Source organism: Onychostruthus taczanowskii, unplaced genomic scaffold (assembly GCF_017590055.1).
Source record: "Onychostruthus taczanowskii isolate IOZ18803 unplaced genomic scaffold, ASM1759005v1 scaffold211, whole genome shotgun sequence".
NCBI lineage: Eukaryota > Metazoa > Chordata > Aves > Passeriformes > Passeridae > Onychostruthus > Onychostruthus taczanowskii.
In genome coordinates this window covers 42,730-68,513 of record NW_024499363.1, presented here as the reverse complement: position 1 = coordinate 68,513, position 25,784 = coordinate 42,730, and the positions used below count along the sequence as shown (strand labels likewise).

The following is a 25,784-nucleotide window of genomic DNA, read 5'->3' as shown; positions in this document are numbered from 1 at the left end:
CAGAAACTGCTTCTGTGGCTGAAAAAATTTGTACTTAATACATAGGTCATCTTAGCTCCAGGGTATCTTGTCATCACTGACTTGCAATCTTCAGTGTCAACTGCAAAAGCTTTTGATGGTTCATTTCTAACTTCAGGACAGCTAACAATAAAGGTTGCTGTCCACTGAAGGAATGTGAGTCTGATGTATGTTGCCTATGTGTTTTTACAGAGAAAGAAAATCATAAGGAGTAAATTATGGGTTTATTCATACATATGATTGATCAAATCTCACTTTAAACCTCAGGCTTACGTTTAGGGTCAAGCTACATAGTCAGAGTGGCTTTTACAAAAATTCAGTTGTTTTAAGATCTCCACTAATTCTGGTACCCATTCCCCTGTGAGGACTGCACCCATTTGTGCAGCTCTGCCTAGCTATGTCAGCTGCAGAGCTGATAGCCCAGTCTCCAAAGCAGTTGAGATCCCCCTGTATTGCATCTGCTGGGGTCTGGCTTAGAAGTCTCATAAAAAAGCATCTTAATTTCTGGTCTTTGCAACTCAGTGTTACTTTTAGCCACAGCTAACCTCAGGCTTTGGCTCCTCTTCCTTGCTTTGCCTTCTAGTTCTGATTTTTGTTTGCAATATGCCATCTTTTCCCTTAACAGCCTGTCTTAGCCATCCAGCCTGGCATTTGACTTCTCTGGCTTAAAGATTTTGATTCTAGACTTCAGCTGACCTTGGAACATGGTCTTGCTTTGTTCCTTGAATCTGTCTGTTCCTCAGCTACTCTGTCTTTCTGCCCTTGGTCACAGTGACTTACTGCACCTGATTCTTGTTCACATCCCAAAAATCCATTAGTGTCCTGAAACTCCTGGTCAGGAGAAACTAACTGTCCTTTGTGGCTTCCTTTGATTTCAGCTTTTTTTCCCCGTGTACTGTCACTGACCAGTGTGACAGATCACAATGCACTTCTGTGATTTGAACACTGCAGCTAGAGGCCATATTGTTCTGTTTGTCTCTTGGCTGCTCTTAGACCTTACCTTTTTCAGACTGCCTTGTTTGATCAGCCATGGAACCTTCTGCCCAGTATCGGGGCAGTTCTGGGTGTTGTGTGTTTTCTGTCTCAAAGAGGAGGTGAGGACAATAACATCTTTAATACTTCAAAAAGTTAGATAGCTGCATCTTCACATTATGGTTTAGGGTAGTGACTAAACCATAGTTTTGGTTTAAGTAGTCTTATTATTCCTATTTTTTGTTTCAAAGAGAGGATTGGTTTATGTTTGTTAGCTTCAAGTGTCCACATAGGTGTCAGAATATTTCACTACATGTATCTTTATTTCTGACAGTGAGTCAGAACTATGACTTATACAAAAGATTTAGACAGCAAAAGACAATCTTACCAGTGTTTTTAGAGAGGTTTTAATCCATAAGGGCCAGAGCAGACCTTCTAGGCATGTATATATTCAATATATTCTAGGCAAAAGACTGAGGAAGGAACTGACAGACCAGCAACCATTTTTTATCAAATTACGCTTTGCTCCCACTGAGTTCTTCACTAATTTATTGTGCCTCTAGTATTCCTTTCAAAAAACATATTCCAAATCATGCAAGTTTTGACTGTACAGCTGAATACAACTTGCTGTCCCACTTCTGTGTCATGCATGAGGATGCTTTTCTGCTAGGATGATGGAAGTGTTCAAGGTATTTCTGCACAATTTCACATTAATGTTATTTTCATTGTGATGGAGGCTTCCATTCACATCCTGTGTCAAAAGGCTTTAACCTCTTGAGGTTAGAGATTATATAGCAATATGTATGATACAGCAATATACAAAATACACATTGCTATACGTAGGCCACTGGAACATGGCTGTATAGCCCGGAGAAAGGTATGGCCACAGCCACTTACATATAGAGACTGTGAAAATGTTTGCAGTATCTTTCATTGTTTGACTGCATGACTGTTCCAGGCACACTCCACTAAAGCTCAGGCAGTGTTAGGGGCACTGCTGAGACCAGTCTTCATCTGCAAAACCTCTTTGCTTACTGACTGTATCCTTCCTGACATGTGAGCACTCTTGGAGTTCAGCCATTTACCACAAACCTGCCATTGCTCTTTAAACAGAAAATTCCCACAACCACATCCAGTTGAATGTCTGGAAGACACTGCTTAGTCAAGCAGAACCTGAATGGATACAGGGAAAGTCCATGAAAGATAGGATTTTATTTACAAGAAACTCAATTTCTTCAAAACGTGTTGCTGAATGTTCTAATACTATTCCTTCTCAGGAGCCCTTGTGATGTTGGACAGGTGAGGAGGAACTGAACTGACTGGATGCACTTTGGCTGATACGCTCAGGTCGTGATGATCAAGTGGGCTGGAAGACCACATACACACATCTGGAAGCATGCTACTCTTAGTTAAATTAAAAATTAACTAATCTTGAGTGACAAGTTGTATGCAAAAAAAACAACTTGGAAAGCTTCTCCAGGAAGTGTTTTGGAGATAATGCATTTTGGTTTCCTGTTTGCAGGAGCACCAGAACTTTTACTCCAGTGACATGTCCTTGGGCTACCTGGTACTTTCTGTGAAGTATGAACAGATCGAGAAACAGGAAAACCTACGCCTGTTGCTGAGGTAACAGTGCCTGTTATTGAAGTGTATGCTACTGTGCTGTGTCTCTGGTCTTACCCTGTGCTCCCTCTGCATAGATGTGGGTGTGAATGTCATGTCTTTCTTCTGGAAAGAAAAGAAACTGCAAAGAGACCTTTGAGCCTTTTTTTCTAGCCTTCTGCTCTTGAGGTGCTCTCAGCAGTTTCCTTAAGGAAGACGATGTGGTGCTTACAGGTGCATCTTTGTAGTACTTGTGTGGAAAATACCTGTCCTTCCCTCAAATAGAAAGTTTTTCTGTTTATTCTGTCTACTTAGAGAGATGTGAGTACTCTGTAGGAGAATATGGATTCCCTAAAGGAGGACAGCCTAGCCCAGGCTTTGTACTTGAGATTAAGGCTTCCTTGAAGGTGATCTAGAACATTCCCTATATTCCCAGGGCAGTCTATGAAGCCATAACCCTTAGAGAGGGTTATGAAGAGAGACATTACCTAGAGAGAGCTGCTAGATGAGCTACAAGAAGAATAGAGAAGGATCTTGTGTAGGTGAGAGGCCACTGCAGAGAAGCTTTTTACCACATTATTGGCTGGGTGCACTCCCAGTAGGGAATGCTACTGGAGCCAAGTGATGTACAGTTGCCACTGACAAGGATTTGTCCAGGACTGAAGGAAAAAAAATTATTGATAGGAATTAGGTACAAAAAAATCACTGGTGGGTTTCCTCCAGTGTCTGCAGAGAATGCTTCAGACTGCCAGCAGTAATCTGGGAATAAAAAGAGAGCCTCTTTGTGAACTGTGCCTGGGAATGTTTATCTTCCTATGTGGAAGAGACCAGGGAAGAACAAAAGGGTAGTTATTCCTCTATTAAGATATTTTATTGTATGCAGTACTTTTTGTTCAATAGCTTGTTTATAATGGTTTGAAGAGGCTTTTGACAGCCCAATATTTCTTCTTCCTTGGAAAGATATTTCTCCTTAAATACACATACAAAGAGGAAGGCAGTTTTCCTCTGTCAGCTTTCTGGAACAATGCTACACCAGTTTCTACCTCCTTTACTTTGCACAGATCTGCTTTTCTAGGCTGTTTCTAACAGACCTTTTAACAATCTTTCAAGCCCTCACTGATCATGGGAATCCTTTATTATTCTGTGTCCATGAATTGTACTTTGACATTGGGATTTCTGTGAAAGAAAATGGTGTGGGGAGGAAGCAAAATACTTATTCAAGGCAGACAAGAGTGCAAAGAAGCAAAGACACCAAGGGCTCGTGTTTTGTTGCCTCTGCTCACCACAACAAGTGATGGGCAGTAAGAAGTGAAAATACCTTGCTTTTCCAGTGATTCTATGCACCATGGTTAAAATTAACCCTCTGGAATTAACTGTTGTAACAATACTCTGAAGGAATGGCAACGCTTTCTTTAAAGATCCAGTGTTGCCTGTGTCTCCCTTCAGCCATCAGTCTCTAATTCCTTTTTTGTTCTATGTCAGGACTCGTACTGGCACCAAACATGATCTAATTCCCATTTCCTGTCTGAATGAGTTTCCCAATGCTGTTCAGATGGCAAAGGTGAGGTTCATGCTTGCCTGTTTGTCTTAAGGCCTCATTCTTCAAGTTATTTTCTCCTCTGTCCTCCCATTTCCCTCTTTTTCTACTATTCACCAGTAGAACTATTATATAGTTCCCTTTTACCCTTCCATTTGCCTTCTCTTCTTTCTCTTCTAATTTTACCTCAGAATTTTTGCCTGAAGGGGCTCCTGTCAGATAATTATATACGGTGCCTATACTGTCATGCCTGCAACAAGCCAGGGCACGTGATAATCACACTTCTGTTTCCCTGTCTCTCTCACTCAACAGCTACTGTGTGAGGATGTGAATGTTGAACGCTTCTTTCCTGTTCTGTATCCCAAGGTACAGTGTTCTGATATGTGTGTATATCACTTTTCCATCAAGGTCTGGATAATGACATCCAGTTGACAATTTGTGTTTTCATCACCTCAGGCCTCGCAGCTTATTGTTGCATTTGATGAACACGTCATAAGCAATAACTTCAAATTTGGGGTCATCTACCAAAAACCTGGACAGGTAAGACCCATCAGATCCCATGGTACTTGGGGCAAAATAAAAAGAGTCAGTTTTCTTAGCTTAAAGGATGTAATAGCAATGTCTGCACTGTCCAGAAGCAATGGCATGGAGGCAGCAGTGTTTGTGCAGTGCCATGGTTCCCTTTGCATGCCTCTGCCACCCACCACTAGCCCCTAACTAGCACTCATGGCAGCTTGGGGCTGAGGCACGGGACCCCAGCACCATGAGGGGCTCAGATCAGAAATGTATGCAAGCACAGATGTTTGTTGGTTGGACTGCCTATAGAAATTACTGCCTGTTTTTGTACTCATTGTGCTTCTTACTACTTCTGCTTTCCTTCTGTAGACAACTGAAGAAGAAGTCTTCAGTAACACAGTAGAGAGTCAGGGTTTCCTGGAGTTCCTGGATTTCCTTGGTGACAAGATTCAGCTGCAGGATTTCCGTGGGTGCGTACCCAAGGCAGCTGGAAAGCCAGATTAAGTTAGGGAACATCATGTGTTAGAGGCTGTGACTCTGTTACAGCCCAGCTTCCAGAGAAGTGCTGTGTCTTCTGAATCCCAGTGCAGGTGAAGAAGCCCCAAATGCTTTTGTCAGCCATCATATCTGGGAGCTACTTGGAGCTTAGGTCTCTGCTGATATTTTCATTTAAAGGTCTCCTGATATCTCAATCTGACCCGCAGCATCAGCAAAGAATAATTTTACTTGGCAGTGCAAATACAAGTTTGTTCCATAGTGGTATGGGGCAGTATTGTTTCAGGCTCTTTCTGTAAGGCATCTCATCCCTTCTGTAGTTCTATACAGAGTGTATTTCTCAGGCGAATGTCAAAGAAAGTAGCTACTTTGAGGATCCCTGGTTTAACTTCATGGCTTTTAACAAGCTGGTATGTTCACCAGCACAGACACGGTGTAGCTTCAGTCATTGCATTGGTTTGGGGAAGACTTGGTGCCTCACTATCATTGATTTCCTAAAAATCACCTTTGATAGTCCTGATGTAGTAGTGTTACTGATACTGTCTGTCTTCTCTCTGCTCTCTCATTCCTGTACTGCCTGATCTGTGGCGTGGTGTGGATTTGCTCAGGTTCCGGGGAGGCTTGGATGTTACCAGAGGTCAAACAGGCACCGAGTCAGTCTATACAAATTTCCGGGGGAAGGAGATCATGTTTCATGTGTCCACAAAGCTGCCCTTCACAGAGGGAGATTCCCAGCAGGTATCAGAAGGAGGAGTAAGGGTTACAACAGTGTGGCTGGGAGAAGAGGGGTATTTGAAGGACTGCATAGAGGGGACAATGATGAACTCTGTAATGTTGGGAATTACAGCTGGAATAATGGCAAAAGTAGTGATGAGGGGTTTGGTGAACAGATGGGTTTGAGATGTTAGGCACATTGGTGTTTGAGTCCCATCACACTGTTCTACTCTTTTTCACCTGCCTTCTCTCTTCATTATTTCTTTCCTCTCCAGCTTCAACGGAAGCGTCACATTGGGAATGATATTGTAGCCATCATTTTCCAGGATGAAAGCACGCCTTTTGTCCCTGATATGATTGCTTCCAATTTTCTACATGCTTACGTGGTAGTTCAGCTCACTCATAGCACCACTGGGGACACTCTCTACAAGGTAACCAGGATCAATAGATTAACCTGTATAGATTTTGATCCTTGAAGTGGAAATGGGTTCTTGGGCCTTTGGGAGAGGTGCAGATTCAGCCAGATGTCATCCTGATTTCTTGAGTATCTACTCCTGAAAGCTGAGTTAAGTTGTATGCTTTTCTAAGTAGCTGGTTAATTTCTGAAGCTTAAAGCTTTGGAATTGAAGCAGAAAGAATTCAGGTAAAAAATTTTGTTTACATTGCAGAGGACGAGCCACAGTTGATCGCACTTTGGCGGTTGTTTCGCTTACATTGTGTCACTCTGGTAAAATTCATGTCTGCATTGCTCGTGCTGCACAGCACAGTGCTTGCAGCTTGCACTGCTTGAGGCTGCAGGTCAGATATAGCTGCTTGACCTAACTATGGAATCCAAGCCAGCTACACCTGCTTTTGGGGATTCCAGAGCTGGTGCCCATCTGGCAGAGATGTGCTACCTGTTAGGGCCTTCCAGCTGAAAGAAGCCCTGCTAGAGCCCAGATTAATTATCTGCGGCCTTTGGACACAGCTCATTCTCTCTCACACTGTATGGATATCTGTATAACTTTATGTTCAACTTTCAGTGACGCTGAGAGAGCAGAAAATACAAAGAAACTTGAATTTGTGATGGATTCTCCATTGTAGAAACATTTTAATCTCAAATGCCATGTGTTGTATCATGTAGGGATTTTGATATGGTAATGATGAGTCCTTATGCCTAGGAGGTCTACAGGAACACCAAGAATATCATAATTAGGACAGTATTCCCATCTCCTCTTCCACCAAGAGGTGTTGGTGGTGGAGCTACCACCTTCTCTTGTTCCCTATGCTTTGGGCAGCAAGGCTTTCACTAGAAACCAGCTGGGGTTCCAATTGTCCTCTTGCTCTGTTTTGTAGGCCACAAAAATTCACTGGACTTTTTAATGACAAGGAAAGAGCTGGGAAAACTTGCTATTTGTTGTGTATCTTCCTGCCATTGTTTTCATCTTTGCCTGTCTGCAGTACCTTTTTGTTGTTGTTGTTGTTAGTGTAATAGGGCTGCTTCATTCCATGAAGAAGAAATCATCCCAGTAATCACCCTAGAGCCAATGCAGAGTTTTCTGTAAAGGCTTTAGTTCTAAAGGGGCTTTAACTGATGCTGCCTTGAGAGCACTGTAGTACACAAAAGACTGCCATTTGAAAGATTTCTTTGCCATCCCTTGTTCCATTTACTTAAGCTTTAGTGCCTCCTGTTAAAGTGGAGTATTAATGGAATTTATTTCACAGAATCAATTTTTGCAATCAGAAAACTAAAAATGCAAAGCAGGATTTTAACTGGTAGATATCTATTAGGAGAGAGATGGAGACTTTGTAATTAGTGGAGATGCCCTAAAATGTGAGAAATCTGAATTTAATCAAGAGCCCATTTCCTTCTTCCTCTCATTAAACTCACACCTCTCAGTGGCTCTGTGATATTTATTTGTTGTTTTGAGGCAGTTGTGGTTGTTATGCCATTGTTCCCTCTTGTGTGAAAGAACAAATAATGGTCTTGTTTCATCTCAAACATGACAAAAAAAACTCTTGTGAAATATTGTGAAGTACTGTATGTATTTGGTAAGATAGCTACATATAATTATTGGTAAGTGCTGTGAAGAAACAAGTGACCGTGTAAAAACTGGGCTACATTACAGTTACTTCTTTAGACATTGGTATGTCAGGTAGGAGCATGCTAAAAATACAACAAATGAAACCTGTCTCTTACTGGGAAAATGCATTTGTGTGTTTACCACCTGTGACTCCCAGAGGCAGTGGCACTGAGATATTCCCCCGCGTGTCTCCCCAAGGATTCTCTGTAAAAAAAACCCAGGTCAGTACAACCACACTGACAGAGGTTCTTTAGTGGAGGTTAGTCTTGTGGGCTGAATAGGAGCATTTTTTTGTTCCTAAATATACTGGTTATACTAGTTATTATTTAAAATATTTTTTAAAAAGCAGTCAGTTTGGCTTTTTTTATTGCTCTTGCTGTGTGCACATCTAGCTGGCTGAGTTTCTGAGAGATAAATGAGCACATCCATCCCCACTGAGTTCAGGAACAGAGGGATGCACAGGACACTATATTACATCTCTTTTTTATAAGTAAATTATTTAGGAGGAATCAGATCTATTGTAGTAGTTTGATGGTCTCACTTGTGTTCTGATACTCATTTTTTTCCCCTTATATTATTTCAGGTTTCAGTCACAGCCCGAGATGATGTCCCCTTCTTTGGACCGCCGCTGCCAAATCCAGCCATATTTAAAAAGGTTTGTTTCTCTGGTCCAGTGTTAGTTGGCAGGGAACGTGGTGCACACACTTGTGTTCTGAGTCAGTATTATCAGTCTGGCTAGAGCACTTTGGAGGTCCAAATAGTAGAAAGCAGAGCTTTTATAATGTTATATTTTTACTAGTGTTTTCATCTCCAGTTTAGTCTTCTCTTCATCTTGTCTTGTAGAGTGCAGAGTTTCGTGAATTCCTTCTGGTCAAGCTCATCAACGCTGAGTACAGCTGCTATCGAGCTGAGAAATTTGCTAAATTAGAGGTGGGTCTGTTATCTGGCTGCTTCAATTAAAAATAATAATTATATATATATATATAATAAATATATTATTATCAGATAAAGAAAATAAAGTGAAATTTCTGACTTCTAGTTTTGTGTTGCTTAAGAAGATGAAATGTGATTTTACACTCAGTTATGGGATATTTCCTTCACATTTCTTAGTAGGTGTGATAGAATATGAACAGGTACCCTTTAATACAAAAATCTAATCCTCAAGTAAGGATGGGAATATGATGCATATATTTTGCTGGAGGAAATTCTGTATTAGCTGAAATTTAGCATTATGCTAGAGGATGCATGCTGATATCACTGATTTTTGGTTTAAGGTACCAAAATTCTCTTCTAGACTCTGCTGTTGCCTGATCTAGAAAAAAACCCATGTCTCTGTTTCATCAGCTGTAAAGAAGTGTCCTTTATGACTTGCTTTAGACAGAGTTTGAAGGGGCTGGGTGTTACTGCAATATATACTGTAACTATGCAGTTAAAACCACTTCATACTGTTTAAAGTGATTTTCATGGGGTTTTGTTGTCATTGTTGGTCTTTTGGGGTTGTTTGTTTGTTGGGGTTTTTTTAAGAAGGATGTGAGACATTGAAAAAACAGGAAAAAATCTCTCTGGTCCCAATAAAAACTGTTCTGATTCCCAATGTTGATGCAGGAAAGAACACGGAGTGCCCTCTTGGAGAGCCTTTTTGAGGAGCTGCAGCTTCGCAGCCGCAGCATGATGGGATTACCTGTAGGGGAGGATGATAAGATAGAGAATGGCAGTGGGGGCTTCCTCGAGAACTTCAAGGTGAGTCTTTCTACAAACCTACAGTGTGGTCTAGAATTCCATACTGGCCCTTAGAAGCCAAACTCTTTATGCTTCCTGCTGGTTTCAAGTGTCAGATATGATTTTATTCTATGACTTACAGAAGAAGGAGTCAGTGTTTGCAAGAGGAATTGTAATAACTAGGAGCAAGGGGCTTTCAGTTCCGGCAGCAGATCTCTTTCAATTCATTTTCATTATAACTGAAAGAATTGCAGAAGCCACTGCAAAAGTTTCTAACTTATCTCTGAGTGTACTGTCTAGAAAAACTGTGGAGCTTTCCTTACCCTCTAAAAGCCCAAGTTAATTTGCCTTTTTCAGTGTAGATGGCATGTTAAGAGGTTTTTATTGTTGATTTTTTTTAAAATAAACCAGGTGACAGAACTTTCTTTTTGAAGTGATAAAGATAATTGATATGAGAAAGCAAAGGTTTTGTATTAATGGGCAAACTGAGTTTTGAACTGGTTACACAGAGAGAATCTTTACTACTTTCCTATTCTATCTACTTGCCCTTTCCCACTTAACGTGGGAAGTGCCTTGCCACTTCTTTTATATAAAAAGTTCTCTCTCTGGAAAGAGAGATGTGTTATAAATAGCATTTCTTCAGACGACTTTATGGCTTTGTATGTTGGGTCAATTAGACTTACTAAGGTCTGTAAAACTAACCTGTTCACAAATAGGTTTGGTAGCTGTGTGTGTAGCTTTGGTCAGGTCTGGGATGCTTTGGTGAGGTTTTTTTTTTTTTTTTAACATACAAACTGCCTTTGCTGCTAACCATGAATTTTAACCTATCCACATCTTACACTAATTCTCCCAAAATGTCCTTTTATGACTTCTGGCAGATGCTGGGATTTGCACATCATGTACACAGATGACATTTGTAAAAGGCTGGAAAAGGCTGAGTTAAGTCAGAAAATGGCTTTTTTAAATGCTGCAGATTTTGATATGGCTGCTTTCCTATTGAAACCAGAACTCGAGTTCATATGAGACTGAACCTTACAGCCTTGAACAGGAGTGTGATTTTGTGTTTTATAGCCTGTACTGGATAGGACTGCTCCAGGTGATGCTGTTTAATCCAGTGTGCTGGGATACTGGTAGGAAACCTCTATTCATTGCAGTAGGAGAAGGGAAGTGAAACTAGAGAATATACTTGATGAAGGGCTCTTCCCAGGGCTCCATGAATCAGCTAAAGCCAATCTAAGGTGCTGCCTTCTAGGAATTAGGATCTGTGTGGTTCTGGTGTCAGTCTGTCACAACTTCCCACTCAATCTGTGGTGCTTCTCACACTACCCTACCGTGTGCATGTCTATATGTGTATATCTGTGTTTGTCTGTTTCCCTGCCTCCCTCCTGTTCAGCGGGTGATCAGAGGCCGCAGCCAGAGCCTGGATACCATGGGGATATCCATGAGAAAGCAGCAGCCAGCCACCCTGCCCAGCCGCCCAGCTACAGCTGGCCTTGCCCTCAGCCAGAGTGTCGCCGAGGGCCCTAAGGCCATTGCTGCGGTAAGGTATTCGGGTGGGCTGTAAGAAGAGAACCCGGCATACCTTTGTAACCACTCATACATTTCCTTTCCCTGTTAGTTTGTCCTCTTGTCCCACTGTGAATCTTTTTGTTGTATCAGCCCATTTCACAAGTGGTGACAGCATGTGTTGTAGTCTGTTTTGTCTGTGCCCATCTCTAGCCCCAGTTCATGTGTAAACTAGAGCTGAGATTGATGCAGACTGGGAGAAGAAAGTCAAACATGATTCTACATCAGACATCTATCTCTGATATCCTAGATTAGATCCTGTACGGTGCCATGTGTTACAAAATGCATGCACTGTGGTTTGGCTGGAATGGTACTGTATTGTCATATGGCAAGACCTGAGAACATAAGGACACTAGAACTGTTTCATTTTCTTCTATTTCACCAATCAGACTATTTTCTGTAATATAAACAGGTGCACAAGGTATTCAAGGTGCTGTTTTGCTGTAAATAGAATTTGCATGTTGGGAACAAACAGCAGAATTAATAAAGTTTGGGGTGAGAAAAAGAATGAATATTTCTAATCACTATCAAAACTTTTCTTATTTGATAGGGATACTAAATATATGTGACCAAATAATTATTGAATTAAAAATCTATCACAAATCTTTCCAGAAAAGGATCCATGTTTCTGATACTGAAAATATGGTTACCTTGGCCAAAGTGCATCCAGATGGTTGTGGTCTCTGCACTAGTGATGTCAATACAGGCAAACTACCAAAAAACCCATCTCTGAGTAAGCCAAGAAGGTGCCCTTCAGTGTGAAGATTTCTTGGTGACAGTTTACTTGGTTGTATGCATTCTTTATGTCAATACAACGAAGTCACAGCGTACTAATGACTTGGGTTTGCTGCCTCCTTTGCTCCTTCAACTTCTGGTTTTCTTTGTCTTTCTGGTTCTGCCTCTCCTCTTACCGTATGGGGATACCTCCCTTCCTAAGCCTGTTCTCTGTATACTGGCTGTGTTCTGCCTTTCTTTCTTTATAACTCTGTCCCTTTCTCACACCACCTTTGTAAGCCCTGGCTGCTCTTGCTCGCTGACAGAAAGTACTCCTTGCACAGGTGGAGCTGAGCTCATGTATTGCAGTAAAGGAGAGGATCTGGACCTACATTGCAAACTCTTCTCCTGTGCTTGCAGCTCTGCACAGCTTTTCCTGTCTCGTTCCTCTCTTTTCTGTCATGCTTTCCTTTTTTCTAGTCTTTTGCCTTGCCTGGTAGGAGCCCATCACGTACTCGAGCCAGCCGCTTCCACGGGCGACGGAGTAGTGCCATTGGCATTGAAAACATACAGGAGGAAAAGAGGTATGAGTTGTGGGGAGACAAGACAAAGAGGGTAAAAAAAAACAAGAGGAGATGAGAAAAGGAACACAGAAAGGCACATATAGGCAGAGGGGGAACCATCAAGAATGAGAACTAAAACAGAAATGGTTGGAATGGGAAGAAAAGGGACTGATTATTGACGGGTGGAGAAATGGACAAATAACAGAAACAGACAAAATTAAAAGAGGGTGTTTGGAATTTGAGAGAATCAATATTTGAGTAAGAATGGAGGAAATGGGTGGAGGAACATTGTAAGATCACTTGAATATTGTGCAGTATTATCCAGCACTCTTGAGTTTCCTGTTCTTCACTCACTACTTTCAGAATAGAGTCAGATGAAAGGCTGGTATTTGGGAAGGGGATGCTTGATTGTTTGTTTTCATGTTAAAATATTCAAATAGGCAAAACTTCTGCTAACTTACAGGATTTATTTAAAAAAGCTTCAAGTCCAAATGACTAGTGTTTAAGTTAGATCATCTGAGAAATAATTACAATTAATGGATAATATACTGCTTCAAGGAGTGATTTGGCATGTTTGACAGAATTAAAACCATTCAAAAGTTGTCTACTGGTCACGAGAAATTATTTACTTAAATTACAAATTTCCCTCAGCACTAGCTGAGACATCTTTTTAAGATTTATACAGAGTCTCAAAAGTCAAGTGAATGCTCTGCATCTAATGTGCAGTTTTCCCAGTTGCAAGAATTGCAGAAAATAGCTTAACGACTGGGTGCAAAAGGGGGAAAGTCATCTCTAAAGTGGAAACTAGTTATTTTAGGAGGAAATTACTGCATTTTCCCTTCTTTCTTAATGAGGTGCCTATGACCTAATCGGAATAAAAATAGAACTTTTGAGAAAAATGAAATCTTCAGAGATAACTGCCCTGTAGCAGTCTAAGCTATCACAGTAGCCACACCTTCTCTCTACTTTAAATACTTTTGTACCTTAGGCAGCTGTGTCCTTCAGTCCATTACTTTGTGTACAACAACTGTTTATATCCCCTTGAAGGATCTGTAAAACTTTCCTACTACAGGGAAAACCCCTGGATTTATTTTCTTTTTTTCCCCCTGCTCTTTGCTTGGAGATATCTGATGAACTAATTGGCTTATTTAGCTTTCCTTTTGCTTATTTGTAAACTTAGATGTGAGGAACAGGGAGCCTTAGTTTGTATTTTCTGAAAGGCTTTTTGGGTCATTCTTGAAGGTGCAGTTTCACTAGCAACTGCTCTAACAGTTCATTCTTATTGAAAGCAGATGTGATACTTCCCCTCTGTCCCCTTCATCTACCCAATCCTGACTATTCCTTGTGATGATTGCTCAGATCCCTAGTGGGCCTTTCATGGAACTGGTTCAGCCCATTAATCAAATAGAAAAAGTATGAACTTTCTTTCACTGGATTAATTGTCTGCCAGGTTCTGCCATGAACTGGCTCGTGGAGAAGTCTGGTGGGTTCCAGGACTGGTGGAAAGTGCACTCAGCAAGAATGAAGGAGGCTGGAGCATGCTCTCTTTCTGGGAACAGTGAGCTCAAAGTGTCACGTGTGACTTCACCCTGAAGCTGTAATTTAAAGATATGCAGGCTTTGCTGACAGAGCTGACCCAGTCCATCCCCCTTGTTAGTTTGTTGTAGGAATTTCAGGGTTGTTTTAATTTTAGAGTTACTTTTTTCAGGGTAATTTCCAGTCTCACAAACAATTGTATTAGCATAAGGGAGGGTATCAGAAACTTTGATGTGAGGGGCACAGGTAGGGTCAACAGACCAAGAGAGCAGAGGAAGAACTTTGTGACAAGCTCCATCCCTGAAGCCCTAAGAAATCCCCCAAAATCCCTTAGTTTTCCTTTCTTTACCTCTTATTTCAGTTACTCACATAGACAACTTTCTTCAGTGGTATCTTGACAAGTCCTAGTAGCAATAACACTTTTGTAACCATCATATTTACGCTCTCTGTTAAATCCTGTAGCTTCTTAAGACCAGTGGAATGGGGAGGATAGAGGACAAAGTTAAAAAAATAATGGTGAATACTGAAATTAATTCAGGCCTTTATATCAATTCAAAGGGAGCTTAAAGTTGGCCATTTCCAGATGTTACATGTCACATCTAAGGAGTCTGCCCTTTTCAGCACAACTATGTTTGCTTCCCTTTTACGTGTATACAGTTGATACAGCTTTCTACAGTGTCTTGTAAGGGAGTGTTAGAATAGATGGTAGTTAACTCTGGCCCTAGGGTATAGTTGGTTTCTCTTTTCTCCCAGCAGAGACACCACAGAGAGGATACAAAGGGTGTTGGACAGTCCAGGAACTTTCTTTGACCTGAAGTCTGATGGCTCATCTAGTCCCAGCTCTCCAGAGTTCCCCAGCAGGAAGAGCAAGTGAGTTGAAAATAAATTTTAGTATCTGAAAGATGCTCACTGTCTCTGGTATTGGCTTAAGTGTGGTGCATGTCTTGCTCTGTTGGAGGCTGTACTGAAATTGTCCACATCAGGCATTGTAGCATCTCAAAAGTTGGATGTCTGGCTGTGGCACAGTAATTCAGAGCCTGTCAGGAATCTTGGCTTTCTTAAACAGACCATGATGAAAGAATGGACCATTGATTTTGGTTATATCTTTACTGTAATGTGAGCTTGCATCCAACAGGATACACAAAATCCTAGCTGTCCAATTATCCATGTTTACTCATATGTATGTTTCCTCTATAGTTTGCTCTGGAGTGATTTTGGAGCTTCATGGAGAAGCTTGGACAAGGGTATGTTGGGATATTGGGTTGTACTCAAGTTCTGCCCCTTTAAGCAGGATTCATGCCGCTGCTCCCAACCAGCGTGAACTAACCTGTCTCCAGTCTCCCCAAAATGTTACAGCAGGATTCCAGCACGGTCCCATGTGTTGCACCTATGTTTCATTGCTAAAGCATGCCATACCACACCCAGTGGTATGTGCAAAACACTTCATGCAGTAGTCTGCAAGTTAATTCTCCAGTTTCTGGTTGTCAAAAACTGGAAAAATGCAATTTCCTGGTAGTGAAGCTTTGCTGCTGCTAAGCTGTATTATACTGGGATGTGATCCTACCTAGAACACTTCAGGGAAACCAGCCATTTACATTTCCAAGACCCCAGAACAGTCTGTCTTTAAATCAAAGGCTGCAGCTGACTTTCTGGAACATTATACCACACCTAATTTTTTTCAAGAGAGCTTGGATGAGACCTGTGGCAAGAAAGGTAGCAAGTACTTTGTATTAGGGCATTTCTCTTTCTCAGGATTGTGGAGATTCTTAAAAAAATTTCAGTAGGTGCCCTAGGACCAGCCATCTATGGTTATAGTTGCTTCAGGTGCCAAATTTGACAAGGAGGGATCGCCCTTCCAACTACACCCAATGCTCCCTAAGAATTAAAAGCTGGTGACTATCTAGTTCAGAGACCAAGTTGTGTGCTGTAAGACTGCTCAGAATTTTGTCACAGCCACGGTGCAGTGTTCTAGTTTTTGTGTGTGTTCTAGTTTTTGGGTTGGATGAGTGCCCAGAATTTTGGTGTGGAGGAGGATGGGAGCATATCTAGGAGATACAGACCATTTAAGGCGCTAGCTCTGGCAGCTAAGGACTAGAGAGAATGCAGGACATGGAGCTGCTGATTAGTCAGCACCCCCCATCTTCCAGCATTACCACATCATTCCACCTTCCCTTCCTCATCCTGCCTGAGGCCTTGTTAGTGAACTAGAAGTTCCTGACAGGCATGTGTGAGGAACTCTTGCTCTGATTAGATAGCTGATTACCTTGCATAATCACCAAGAATTCTGCTTCCCCCACTTCCCTACCCCCATTCTCCATCAGCTGAGGAGGTGAGCCAGCTGCAATGGCTGTTTCAAGTTGGTATCCACATGCTTTCAGAGAGCAAACATAGCATGGGATTTTACTAACAATACTTGCATGAATATTGTTTATGCACATTAGGCATGACCTGTATGATTTGTCAGCCTGTCTAGTTCTGTTCCCATGATTCTTTTTCCAGTCATGGACTCAAAACCACTTAGGATCACCAGAAAAAAAGAAGTGTTTTCATATCTGTGGTGGTGTAGCTCATTTCTGGACAGTTCATTTACAAGGTGGGATGCAGCATGGAGTTTTGCACAATTAGTGATTAGTCAGAGTTAGAGTTGTGATCTCAGAGTTAGGGACTAGCCCATGTGCTGCCATACTTTTTGCATGACATCGGGGAGAGGGAATTAAAAACATGTAATTCCACCATGTAAAGCACATCATTTTCAGCAAAACAGTGTTAGCACAATATTGCAGGAGAAGGCTGGGAGTGTAAAGTCTGTCTTGGAGACAGTTTACTGGTGTTCTGCTGAAATAGCCTACCTGTTGTTCATCAGCTGTGAAACCAGGATCAAAATGTAGGCATACTTCCAATGCAAAAGAGTTCTGCCTCTTTCTAGAATAATTTAAGTAGTCCTTATTAGGTAACAGAATGGGCTATCCCTGGTAATATGTCATCAGTCCACTCCTGGTCTCTCTATAGAGTCACAAGAAATTTCTGTTACCTCAGACATGTCCAGCGTGATGCTACTGGTCTTACATAATCATTTCAGATTCAAAACTTGGAATGATCGACCTCTTCACCTGTCTTCTAGTAAAAGCAACCTGGAAATACATGCAAAGAGAACACATAAGTAATAGATTAATTATTTTACAGTAGAAGCAAAGCAGCACGCTGCTGAGTTTAACAGATGTTTATACAGTGATCAGCCAGCAATCCATGAAACTGCATTGTTCACTTGAGCTAACGGTGTCTTCTCTCCCACATACAGGGACAATTGTCCTTAGTTTTTCTGCTTTACTGTCCAGGTAGCCTTCCAAATAACCCTTCTTCTCAAGGGACAGACTCAAAAGAATGAACCCAGCCTATATAACCAATAAGTAGAACTCTTGAGGATCAGACGACTCTCTGGGTTGCATCTGAAAAATCAAGCACTGTACTGTGTATGTCCGTATCCTAGGAAAAGTACATGGGTTTTTTGTATGTGTGTTTTCCCTCCTCAGACACATCTGAGTGGGGACATCAAGCCAATCAGGAGTGGACCGGATGCTACTCAGTCATTGGGTACCTCACTGAAGACACTGGCAAGACTTTTGGGGTGAAATCAGAGTCCTGGCTAAGAGGAGCATGAACGTACTTAGAGGACCTCAAGGACTGTGGAGAGACCGAGTGGCACCAAGTGACGCTCCACTGGCAGTTCCTGAAGCAGGAATTCTGTGAGAGGGAGATGGAAGATAGCTCCTGTTGGAGCATTTTGGCTCTGTGCCCTTCCCATTGCCAAATCAGCAGCCACTGAACCAACCTCTACTAGTGATGGGGAACGGAGGCCACCTTTAGTGCGACCCCTTCTCTTCCCTTCCTCTCCCCTCGGATGAGTGAGAATAGTTTGGCCTGCAGAATGCAAGAGCAGAAGAACACAACTCCACCTCTGTCTCTAGTGCCTTGACACAGGTCAAGAAATGCAGTGCAGAGAACAAGGATGGAGAAACCTGCTGAGGAAGGGTGCTGAGAAGGAGATACTTCGTGGAAATCTAGATCCCATTTCACTTAGATACATGTTACTGATTTGCTCTGCTAAGGGAGAAGCATGTTGGCATTCATTTCCTCCAAAATATATTTCCTAATCTCTTGAGGAAATATCTTTGGCCTTTATTGGCCCTGTCTTTACTGTTCTCCTTGTTGCATGCTGGCATGTAATATGCCTGGGACTTTAGGTTTCACAACTGCTTGTAGGTCAAGACTGGCCACATTTTGCAGTGTTTCTGAAGGAATAAATATATTTAGTATGTTAAAGGTGTCTTATCTTTCTTGCCGCTTTTAACTTTTTTTTGGTTCCTTAACATTTTTAAGCTCTTTGTCTCTCTCTTACTAGCTGGTTTCTTATGCAGACAATGAGTATTTCACCATAAATTTGGGGCTTACATGCACAATGCACCTTCTGCTATGTAAGCATGTCAGCCTCATGGCCTATTATATCTCCTGAATGAATCTAAGCAGTGGATCCCAAATTCTCAGCTGGGAATAGCTGACCTTAAGGGTCTTCTTTGGTAGATCTGAAACATGCACCAGGCTACCTCAGTGTCTGTTCCATTTGATAGAGTGGTGGTAAAGGGATCCAATACAGTTTGCTTTGAATGTCCCTTTTGAATGGCTTTGTTGGGAGCTAAATTTCAGTGGGACTGACCTACAGGAGTCAGTCTGTTGGCAACTGGGCACATGGAAAATCACCAGGATGGGAATCCTGACCTAGGTGTGTTCCTGTCTGTGAGCAGGAGGAAGGCTCTGACTTGTCTGTGCAAGAGCTTGGCACTTGATCCTACATAGTTTTACACTGAGACATCCTGCAATAATGCAGATCTCAGTAATGTGTTTCTACCTCCCCACTGCTTCCTTAAACTTTCTTAGTTAACTGTTCTGTAGTACTGGTTAATGTGTGTCTGCTTTCCTGCTTCCTCCTGTTACACCTGTACGGAAAACAGCAGTAACAATTTATAAGCCCTGTGACATGATAAGTATGCTTTTTATGGTCCCTTTCTTCTGCCTGGAATTTCACATAAGAGAAAACATGATAGCCTGAGAGTGGCTGTGGGAATGAGTGGCCTAGACTGGACTGCACCTGCTCTTTATACTCAGTTTAACACCTCTTCATTCTGTATTTAGGCTCTTAAAATCTCTGATCTCCACAAGAGGGCATCTGTTGATTTTAATGAATGTCTAGATGTATTTAATACTTAAATGCAGGTGGATTGAGTCACTCCACTTTATTACACTTAGGTCTGTGACTTAAAAATTCGTTCAGACTTATCCCTTCATACAGTTATCCAGAATGGAGACAGAATTGGTGTTTCTCCTAAGTGATGTAGCAACTAGAAATTAAGGTATGCATGCCAGTTCACCTGAATTCTGTTCCTAGGTGGAAAAACTAGCTGTGGATGAATAATATATTCTTACTGTTTCTGACTGCTACATAATAAAGCTATGCCTCAAGAAGTTAAGCCTGTGTGTAACAATAAGCATGATGATGTTGAATGCTTGCATTTCACAGAATGCTCAGGAGTCAGACTTCAGGATACTGTGTGATGCAGCCACTCTCACGTTCATCATCCAGTGTAAGCAGTTGTTGTAGTGGATTGAGGGAAAATGGAACATCTGAGGAAGAAGAGAATGACAGGGTGGGTGTATGATCTCTAACAAACAGAGGCTACCCTCCCTGATTTTACCAGGTGCATTATTAAAACACGTCTTCTTTGCCCTCTCCAGGAGCTGACGTGTTCACTTAAGGGCCCTCCAAAACAGGATTCAATGGTTCAGAGTATGTGGCTGGATGACAGTGACTGCACACCCAGTACTTCTAGCTCACCAGGTAAAAAAGAAAGAAAAATAGAAAAAACCCTCTACTTACGCTTCTAGAAGCATATGAGAGGTTGAGCCAAATCTTTTGTATGCTGTACTTAATATTTTAGAAGGACGGGTAGATGACAGCCCAGGAAAATGGGGAGAGAAGCTGCCATGCAAAGTTTAATTGGGAAAGAATAAATAGTGCTGTACATACTGCAAAAGGAGTTACAGTAGACTGCAAAGAATTAATGTGTTCATGTTTTTTCTGTGGAGAGCTAGGGTTGCATTTCTGAATAAACTAGATAGTTTGGATATGGGATTACAGGAACTGCTTCCTGAACAAAGCAGTATGCTCCTGAGAAGGTGGGTAGTCAGGAAGCTAACCTGCACTGAGACTTTTTTGCCAAGGTTGGGCTCTTAGACTAGTACTTGATTAAAACTGACGTAGTTGATTAAACTCAGCTTGGATCCATTCACTGTGCAGAGATGATTATAGTCCTTAGAAGTTCTCTTCAGTCCCGTAGCAGGGACACCTATTGTGTTTCCTGCTGTGGAGCTGGATCACCTGCCCTGATCTCAGAGCCTGTTTGCAGTTGCATTTCACTTCTGTTAAAATTAACTGGTTTGGATTGAAGCACTTCTTGTTGAGCATCAGCCTTAAGCTAAAATTAGGGAAAGTCTAAATCAGTTTCAGTCGGTTTCTGAGAATGAGGCTGTGTAAGATTTTGGGAAAGTATGATGGAAAAGACTAGGCTTTTGAGTTTGGGAAGTCATTAGAAACTGTGAAAGGCTAAACATTTAACATTTGTTGCTGGAAGACTGGAATAGAAGCTGTTGAGGTGGTAAGAGATACTAGGGACTATGTGTATGGCAAGGAAGAGAGTTGGTTGGAATGAACCATGAAATCTTTATAGGAATTGTGTGAAAAAGGATTGTTTGTAAAGAATACAAAGGTGAGAAGGTGGAGTCAACTTACTTTGAGAATAGAGTTAGGTCTCATTCCCCACAGCTGCCATATATGAGATATCAAGAGTGGCCATCAGATAGATCCCTGCATAAAATTGTCCGTATCTTAGCAACAGCACTGAAGATGAGATGCTGTCAGATATTCTGCAGAGATATCGTCAGATATTCCTCTTTCGTTGTGGATGCTGGAGGCAGGGATGCTTACCATTGGCCTCTTCTGCTCTTCACACATAGTTTCTCTGTCTGCTCTTTACTATCTTACAGTATACAAGTCATTAATGTGTATCACTGAGAATAATTGTTACATAGAATGCAGTGTAATGTTCAATGTAATTTTTAGGTTTTACAACCGTGGGGACAGAGAGCAGTATTCTGGTGGTTTACTTTTGCCCTTTATTGAGTTATCCAGTAAGTATTCAGCCACAGTTAATGCACTGTGTAAAGTCAGACCAAACTGATTTTTTTTTAAATGGAGAAACCTAAGACAAGCCCACTGTGAGTCTAGATCCTACAATGAATAAATCCAGCATTCCTGACCCATGTACACATTCTTGGCTTCTCCAATTTGCCTTTCAGATTGAGAGAGCAAAGTTACAGGGAAAAAAAATGTCAGCAGTCTGTGGTCATTATGTTCCCAGATCATGACACAGAGAACTGCCTATGCCAAAATATTTTCTGAGTTGGCTTTAAAGTACCAGCATATCTCATGTGCCAGTGCATGTCACATGAGGCAGAGGTGACTTTCTCCTTAGCCTCAAGGGCAGGATAAAAATTCAGCTATAACTCTCCTTAACACTTAGACATTACCAGTTGTGTTAGGTATATTTTTATTTAGTTACTTGGCCTGTTAGTCACTTCCTACAAAAAACATATATCATTATTAAATTTTAGCATAGTGGAACTGGGATATATACAAAATAGAGAAGAACTCTCATACTGTAAATTCGTGTTGTTTAAAACCACAGTTTAGCAGCATTTGGCAGTGATTCACTAGTTTTGTTTTTAAATCTCAGTGTTAAATTACATAATGGCACTGGGAAAGGGGATAATCTACCTTGGAAAAAATGATGAAACAATAGTTGCTTCTTATCTGTTTCCTTGAAAATACTGGTGAAATCATATATAAGCCAAAAAAAAAAAAAAAAAACCAACAAACAAACAAGTGTTCCTGGGAAAAGCATCTGAGTTTACCATCTTACTGCAGGAAGCCCTTGTTAACTTTCTTCACTTTCCTGATTGAATGGTGGTTAGATATGCCATCAGAGGTATTCATCTGCCCATTCTACCCCTTAGCACGTTCCACACTAAACTCCTTAATTCAAACTCTTTCCATTTTCCTCTGATTTAAAGAAAAGATTTAATATTTTATAATACAGATTTATGTTGTGATGCAGTTATGCATAAACTCCCACAAACTGTACTGGTTGGAAATTACCTTATTTAGTAATTTTAACCATAGAATGGATAGAATGGAGGATCATCTAAGAGTAAATGTAGAATGGTTTAAGAAGGCTGTTATGTTAGACATCTTACTCATTTTTTGGAGAAATGTGTATGGTGAATATAAGCTGGTTACAGAAAGCGGAAGAATGCCTTTAATTTGTGAATTTTGCAAGCATTTAATCCTTGGTTTTGCCATGATGTTGATATGTGATGAGAGGCAAATTCCTTAAACCTTGAGGTCAGATGTGGGAATCTCAAGGGAGGGGTCAGAAGAAGGAAGAGAAACACTGTGAGAGCTTAAGATTAGAGTCTGCTTCACAAATGTGTATCCTTGAGAATAAGGCATTCAGATTGTCTAGAACCAGTGACTGATGACTATTTTTTAATGAAATGAAAGCAGTCACTTTCCTCATGTTTTGAGTTGGAATGAAAAACAGGTGAGGGTAACACTAGTCAATTTGGGCATAGGTACATTCCTTTCACTCTTACCTGTGGATGAGCCACAGATCTGTGAAAACCAATTTGGAGTGAAACCAGCTATGTGTGCAGCTCCTGGGATACCCTCTTGATTATTTTTGTATTGTTCTGTGCTTGGTTCCCTTCTAGGAAGCAGGTTGCTTCCTTCCAGCAGTGTTGCTGGCTCCACTGGAAAAGGAAAAGGCAGCAAAGCAGAGGCTCAGCACCATAATCCAGTAAGTGCTTTAATAAAATGTTTCATTCTCACTTGCACAGAGATAAGGATGGGAGAAAAGAGAGAGGCTTGATTTAGGAGCCATTGCTTGCTGAGGGTTGAAAGGGCAGTAGGAAGGCGCTTGCAGGGGGAGGTTAAAGCGGTGCTTGTTCTGCAGGCCTCCATTTTGTGCTGTGTGTGATGTCAGCGCTGGAGCACTGTCTGCTGCACGCAGGGTGAGGAGCACAGGTAATGGACACGGGGGAGGAGAGCCATGGGCCCCTGGCCATCCCTGCCTCTCTGAGACGATGCAGCAAGTGCTGTACAGCTTCTCTGGAAACAGAGTTAGTCCTTTACCTTCCTGCCCGAGCGATCTTCCATGGCCAGCCAACTCTGGGCTGTCTGATTTACCTAAGTGCTCCCTTTCCTGGCTGCCTCCTTCCTCTCAAGGAACAGCATGACCCATTGAGATTCTGTTTTCTACCCTAATCTAGGCACAGTTTCTTTCTCTTTCTTTCTCTTCTTGTCTTTGATTGTTCAGTTTCCTTTGCTCAGATACAACCTACCTTTCTCTGTGCCTAACCTCTGCTTTTTATAATAGTTTCATTACTTTACAGAACCCCTTTTTGTTGCTCATTTTCTGATGTTGTGCCTATCTGTACACTTGCTTATTTGTTTTCAGCCTAGCATTGGTGGGACCTACTTGTCCATGCCAGTTTCACAGCTTTTCCAGACATGGGAAGTGGGACTTGATTTCCTGGTGAGGCCTGTAATAGAGCAAAGGGGAACACAACTTCAGGTTTGTTCCCTAGAATTCATAGTCCAGTTTTGCCTGTGTTGTTGAGAGTCTTTTTGCTCAATGTCCCTTTCCTTGCCCAGTATCTTCTCTGGCTTGACAGCTAAACAGCTACCTTGAAAGTGGTGGGGATGTGAGGCTCTCGGGAGCCTCACATAGTTTGGTATGTAGCTGAGTAGAAGAGGATCACCTTTATGGAAGAAAATTCTTCCAGCTATTGCTAAACATTCCTAAATAGCTGATAGTGCTTATTTTGCTGTTCAGATCCTCAGTGCTTAAATTTTAGCTGCCCTGCCACCTTGTGGCATTCAGAGCAGTCAGGTGAACAGTTCAGCTCCATGTGGTGGTGGCCACTGGTGCCACAGGCGATCAGAGAGGGGAGCTGATACCACTGAGGCTGCTTCAGTGTGTGCTAGGACAAAGATCAGAACTGAGCATGACAGTGCAGCTGCCAGCCACTGTTTACTGGGGTCATCCCCAGAGCGTTTGCCACGAGCCTGTGCTCACATCATGGCTCTGTAACACAGAAGCAAGGTTGTCTAAATGAGGGGCAGAACTCCCTCAAAGTTCTGCTGCCAAACAGGCAAATTTTGCTCAGAATAGGTACAGGGTCAGAATTGCAACAGTCTGCAAACTCACTGATACAAAGGCAAAGGCTGTGGTTTTGCATTTACTCGTGGCTATTACAGGCAATAAGCAATGTATCTCAGTAGTACCCAGTATGATTTTAGTACCTAAAGTTTCGAGCATTTAATTTCCACTGATTTGAAGTAGGTCAAAGAGCGTGTAAGATAATTTCATGAAATATATTGCAGTCTGTAGGATCCATGTCTTTTGGTCCATCTGCCAAATCAACAACATTATGCCACAAAGTCTGGTTATTTTTCAGTTGATCTGGTTCAAAGAACAAAGTTTCATGAGACCCTGCTTTTCACTGTGAGATTACTTCCAGATATTCTTCGAATTCTCACCAGCTCCTTACCAGAGTACATTATTTCCACAAAAGGGCATTTTTAACACTCCTGAGGTAGCACTACTGGCTTAAAGTGATGTTTTAGTCATTCCATTTTATCACAACCTCTGAATCAGTTTGATAGCACAGACTGGAGACTAGCAAGTTTCAGGGGAGAAATGGTAAAAAATTCACGTAACATGGCTTCTATGGACTCAAAGAAACCTATGGCACCCACATCCATGGTAACCTCCTTGTCATTCTAACTCCTCTTATCTCTCACAAAGATTTTCTTCAGTTCCAGGCTGGATTTGCCCAAAGGCTAATGGGTGCTCTGGTAAAAAGGAGGAAGGACACATCCAATCCTAGGGTATTTCCTGAAGAGCTGAAATAAATAAAAATTGTGGATGGAGGAACAAATGATACTCCCACAACACTTAGAGCTGTAAGGACATGAAGGATACAGATTTTTTTTTCCTGATGCTTTGTTCTAGGAATTGCTGTTCAAGTAAAAATACACGAATATGCTTTACCTTAAAAAGACAAAAAAGTGAATTCCAGCTGCTGGTGTTTCATTTGGTGATGCATCAGAGAGTGTGGAATCATGGAGAAATCAAACTTCATATAAATCAAATTTCTGTGTGTCATTCCAATTCAGCCAATACAGGGCCAAGCTCAAACTGTTTCCATGTGGAATTTCTTATTTTAATTGTTTGCATACCTTTCCCTCTGCAGACTACATGCTTGGAAGTCACTCACAGCCATATCCAAATCACCTTTGGATAGGCAGCAATTAGGGCATCCTTGAGGAAGCAAAACAGAGTCTACTTCAGTTACCAGCTGAATCTACACAACCATACTCCAAGGACATTCCTGTAAAACTTGGATTAGTTAAAAACCCCTGCAAGGTTTGGGGTTGGTGCCCACAAATGCACGTGTGTGGTGGTTTCCTCAAATATCAGTCACTGCAGAGCAAGGTGTACCAAATATTGTCCAGGATGGGGACAGTTCCTTTTAAAATACTTGATTGGTTCCCTAGACTCTACTTTGGGCTTGAATTGTGTCCTTTCCAGCTGC

General features: G+C 41.6%; 1 protein-coding gene across 9 annotated transcripts in view; it reads left to right on the top strand.

The window, feature by feature from the left end:
- LOC121335931 (rap1 GTPase-activating protein 1-like) overlaps positions 1-23,712 on the top strand; it is a 38,568-nt gene extending 14,856 nt beyond the window's left edge. Inside the window, exons 7-23 of one of the 9 annotated variants that reach the window (XM_041404514.1) lie at positions 2,513-2,616; positions 4,075-4,153; positions 4,442-4,495; positions 4,586-4,669; positions 5,015-5,115; positions 5,749-5,878; positions 6,130-6,285; positions 8,501-8,572; positions 8,761-8,847; positions 9,523-9,657; positions 11,030-11,176; positions 12,397-12,500; positions 14,769-14,885; positions 19,588-19,714; positions 19,803-19,905; positions 22,896-22,981; positions 23,138-23,712. In XM_041404514.1, the coding sequence (XP_041260448.1) occupies positions 2,513-2,616; positions 4,075-4,153; positions 4,442-4,495; positions 4,586-4,669; positions 5,015-5,115; positions 5,749-5,878; positions 6,130-6,285; positions 8,501-8,572; positions 8,761-8,847; positions 9,523-9,657; positions 11,030-11,176; positions 12,397-12,500; positions 14,769-14,885; positions 19,588-19,714; positions 19,803-19,905; positions 22,896-22,981; positions 23,138-23,161 (1,710 nt within the window). In that variant the 3' untranslated portion in view covers positions 23,162-23,712. The other 8 variants (XM_041404515.1, XM_041404518.1, XM_041404517.1 and 5 more) reach the window with 8 other exon arrangements.
- Positions 23,713-25,784: the final 2,072 nt, after the last annotated feature.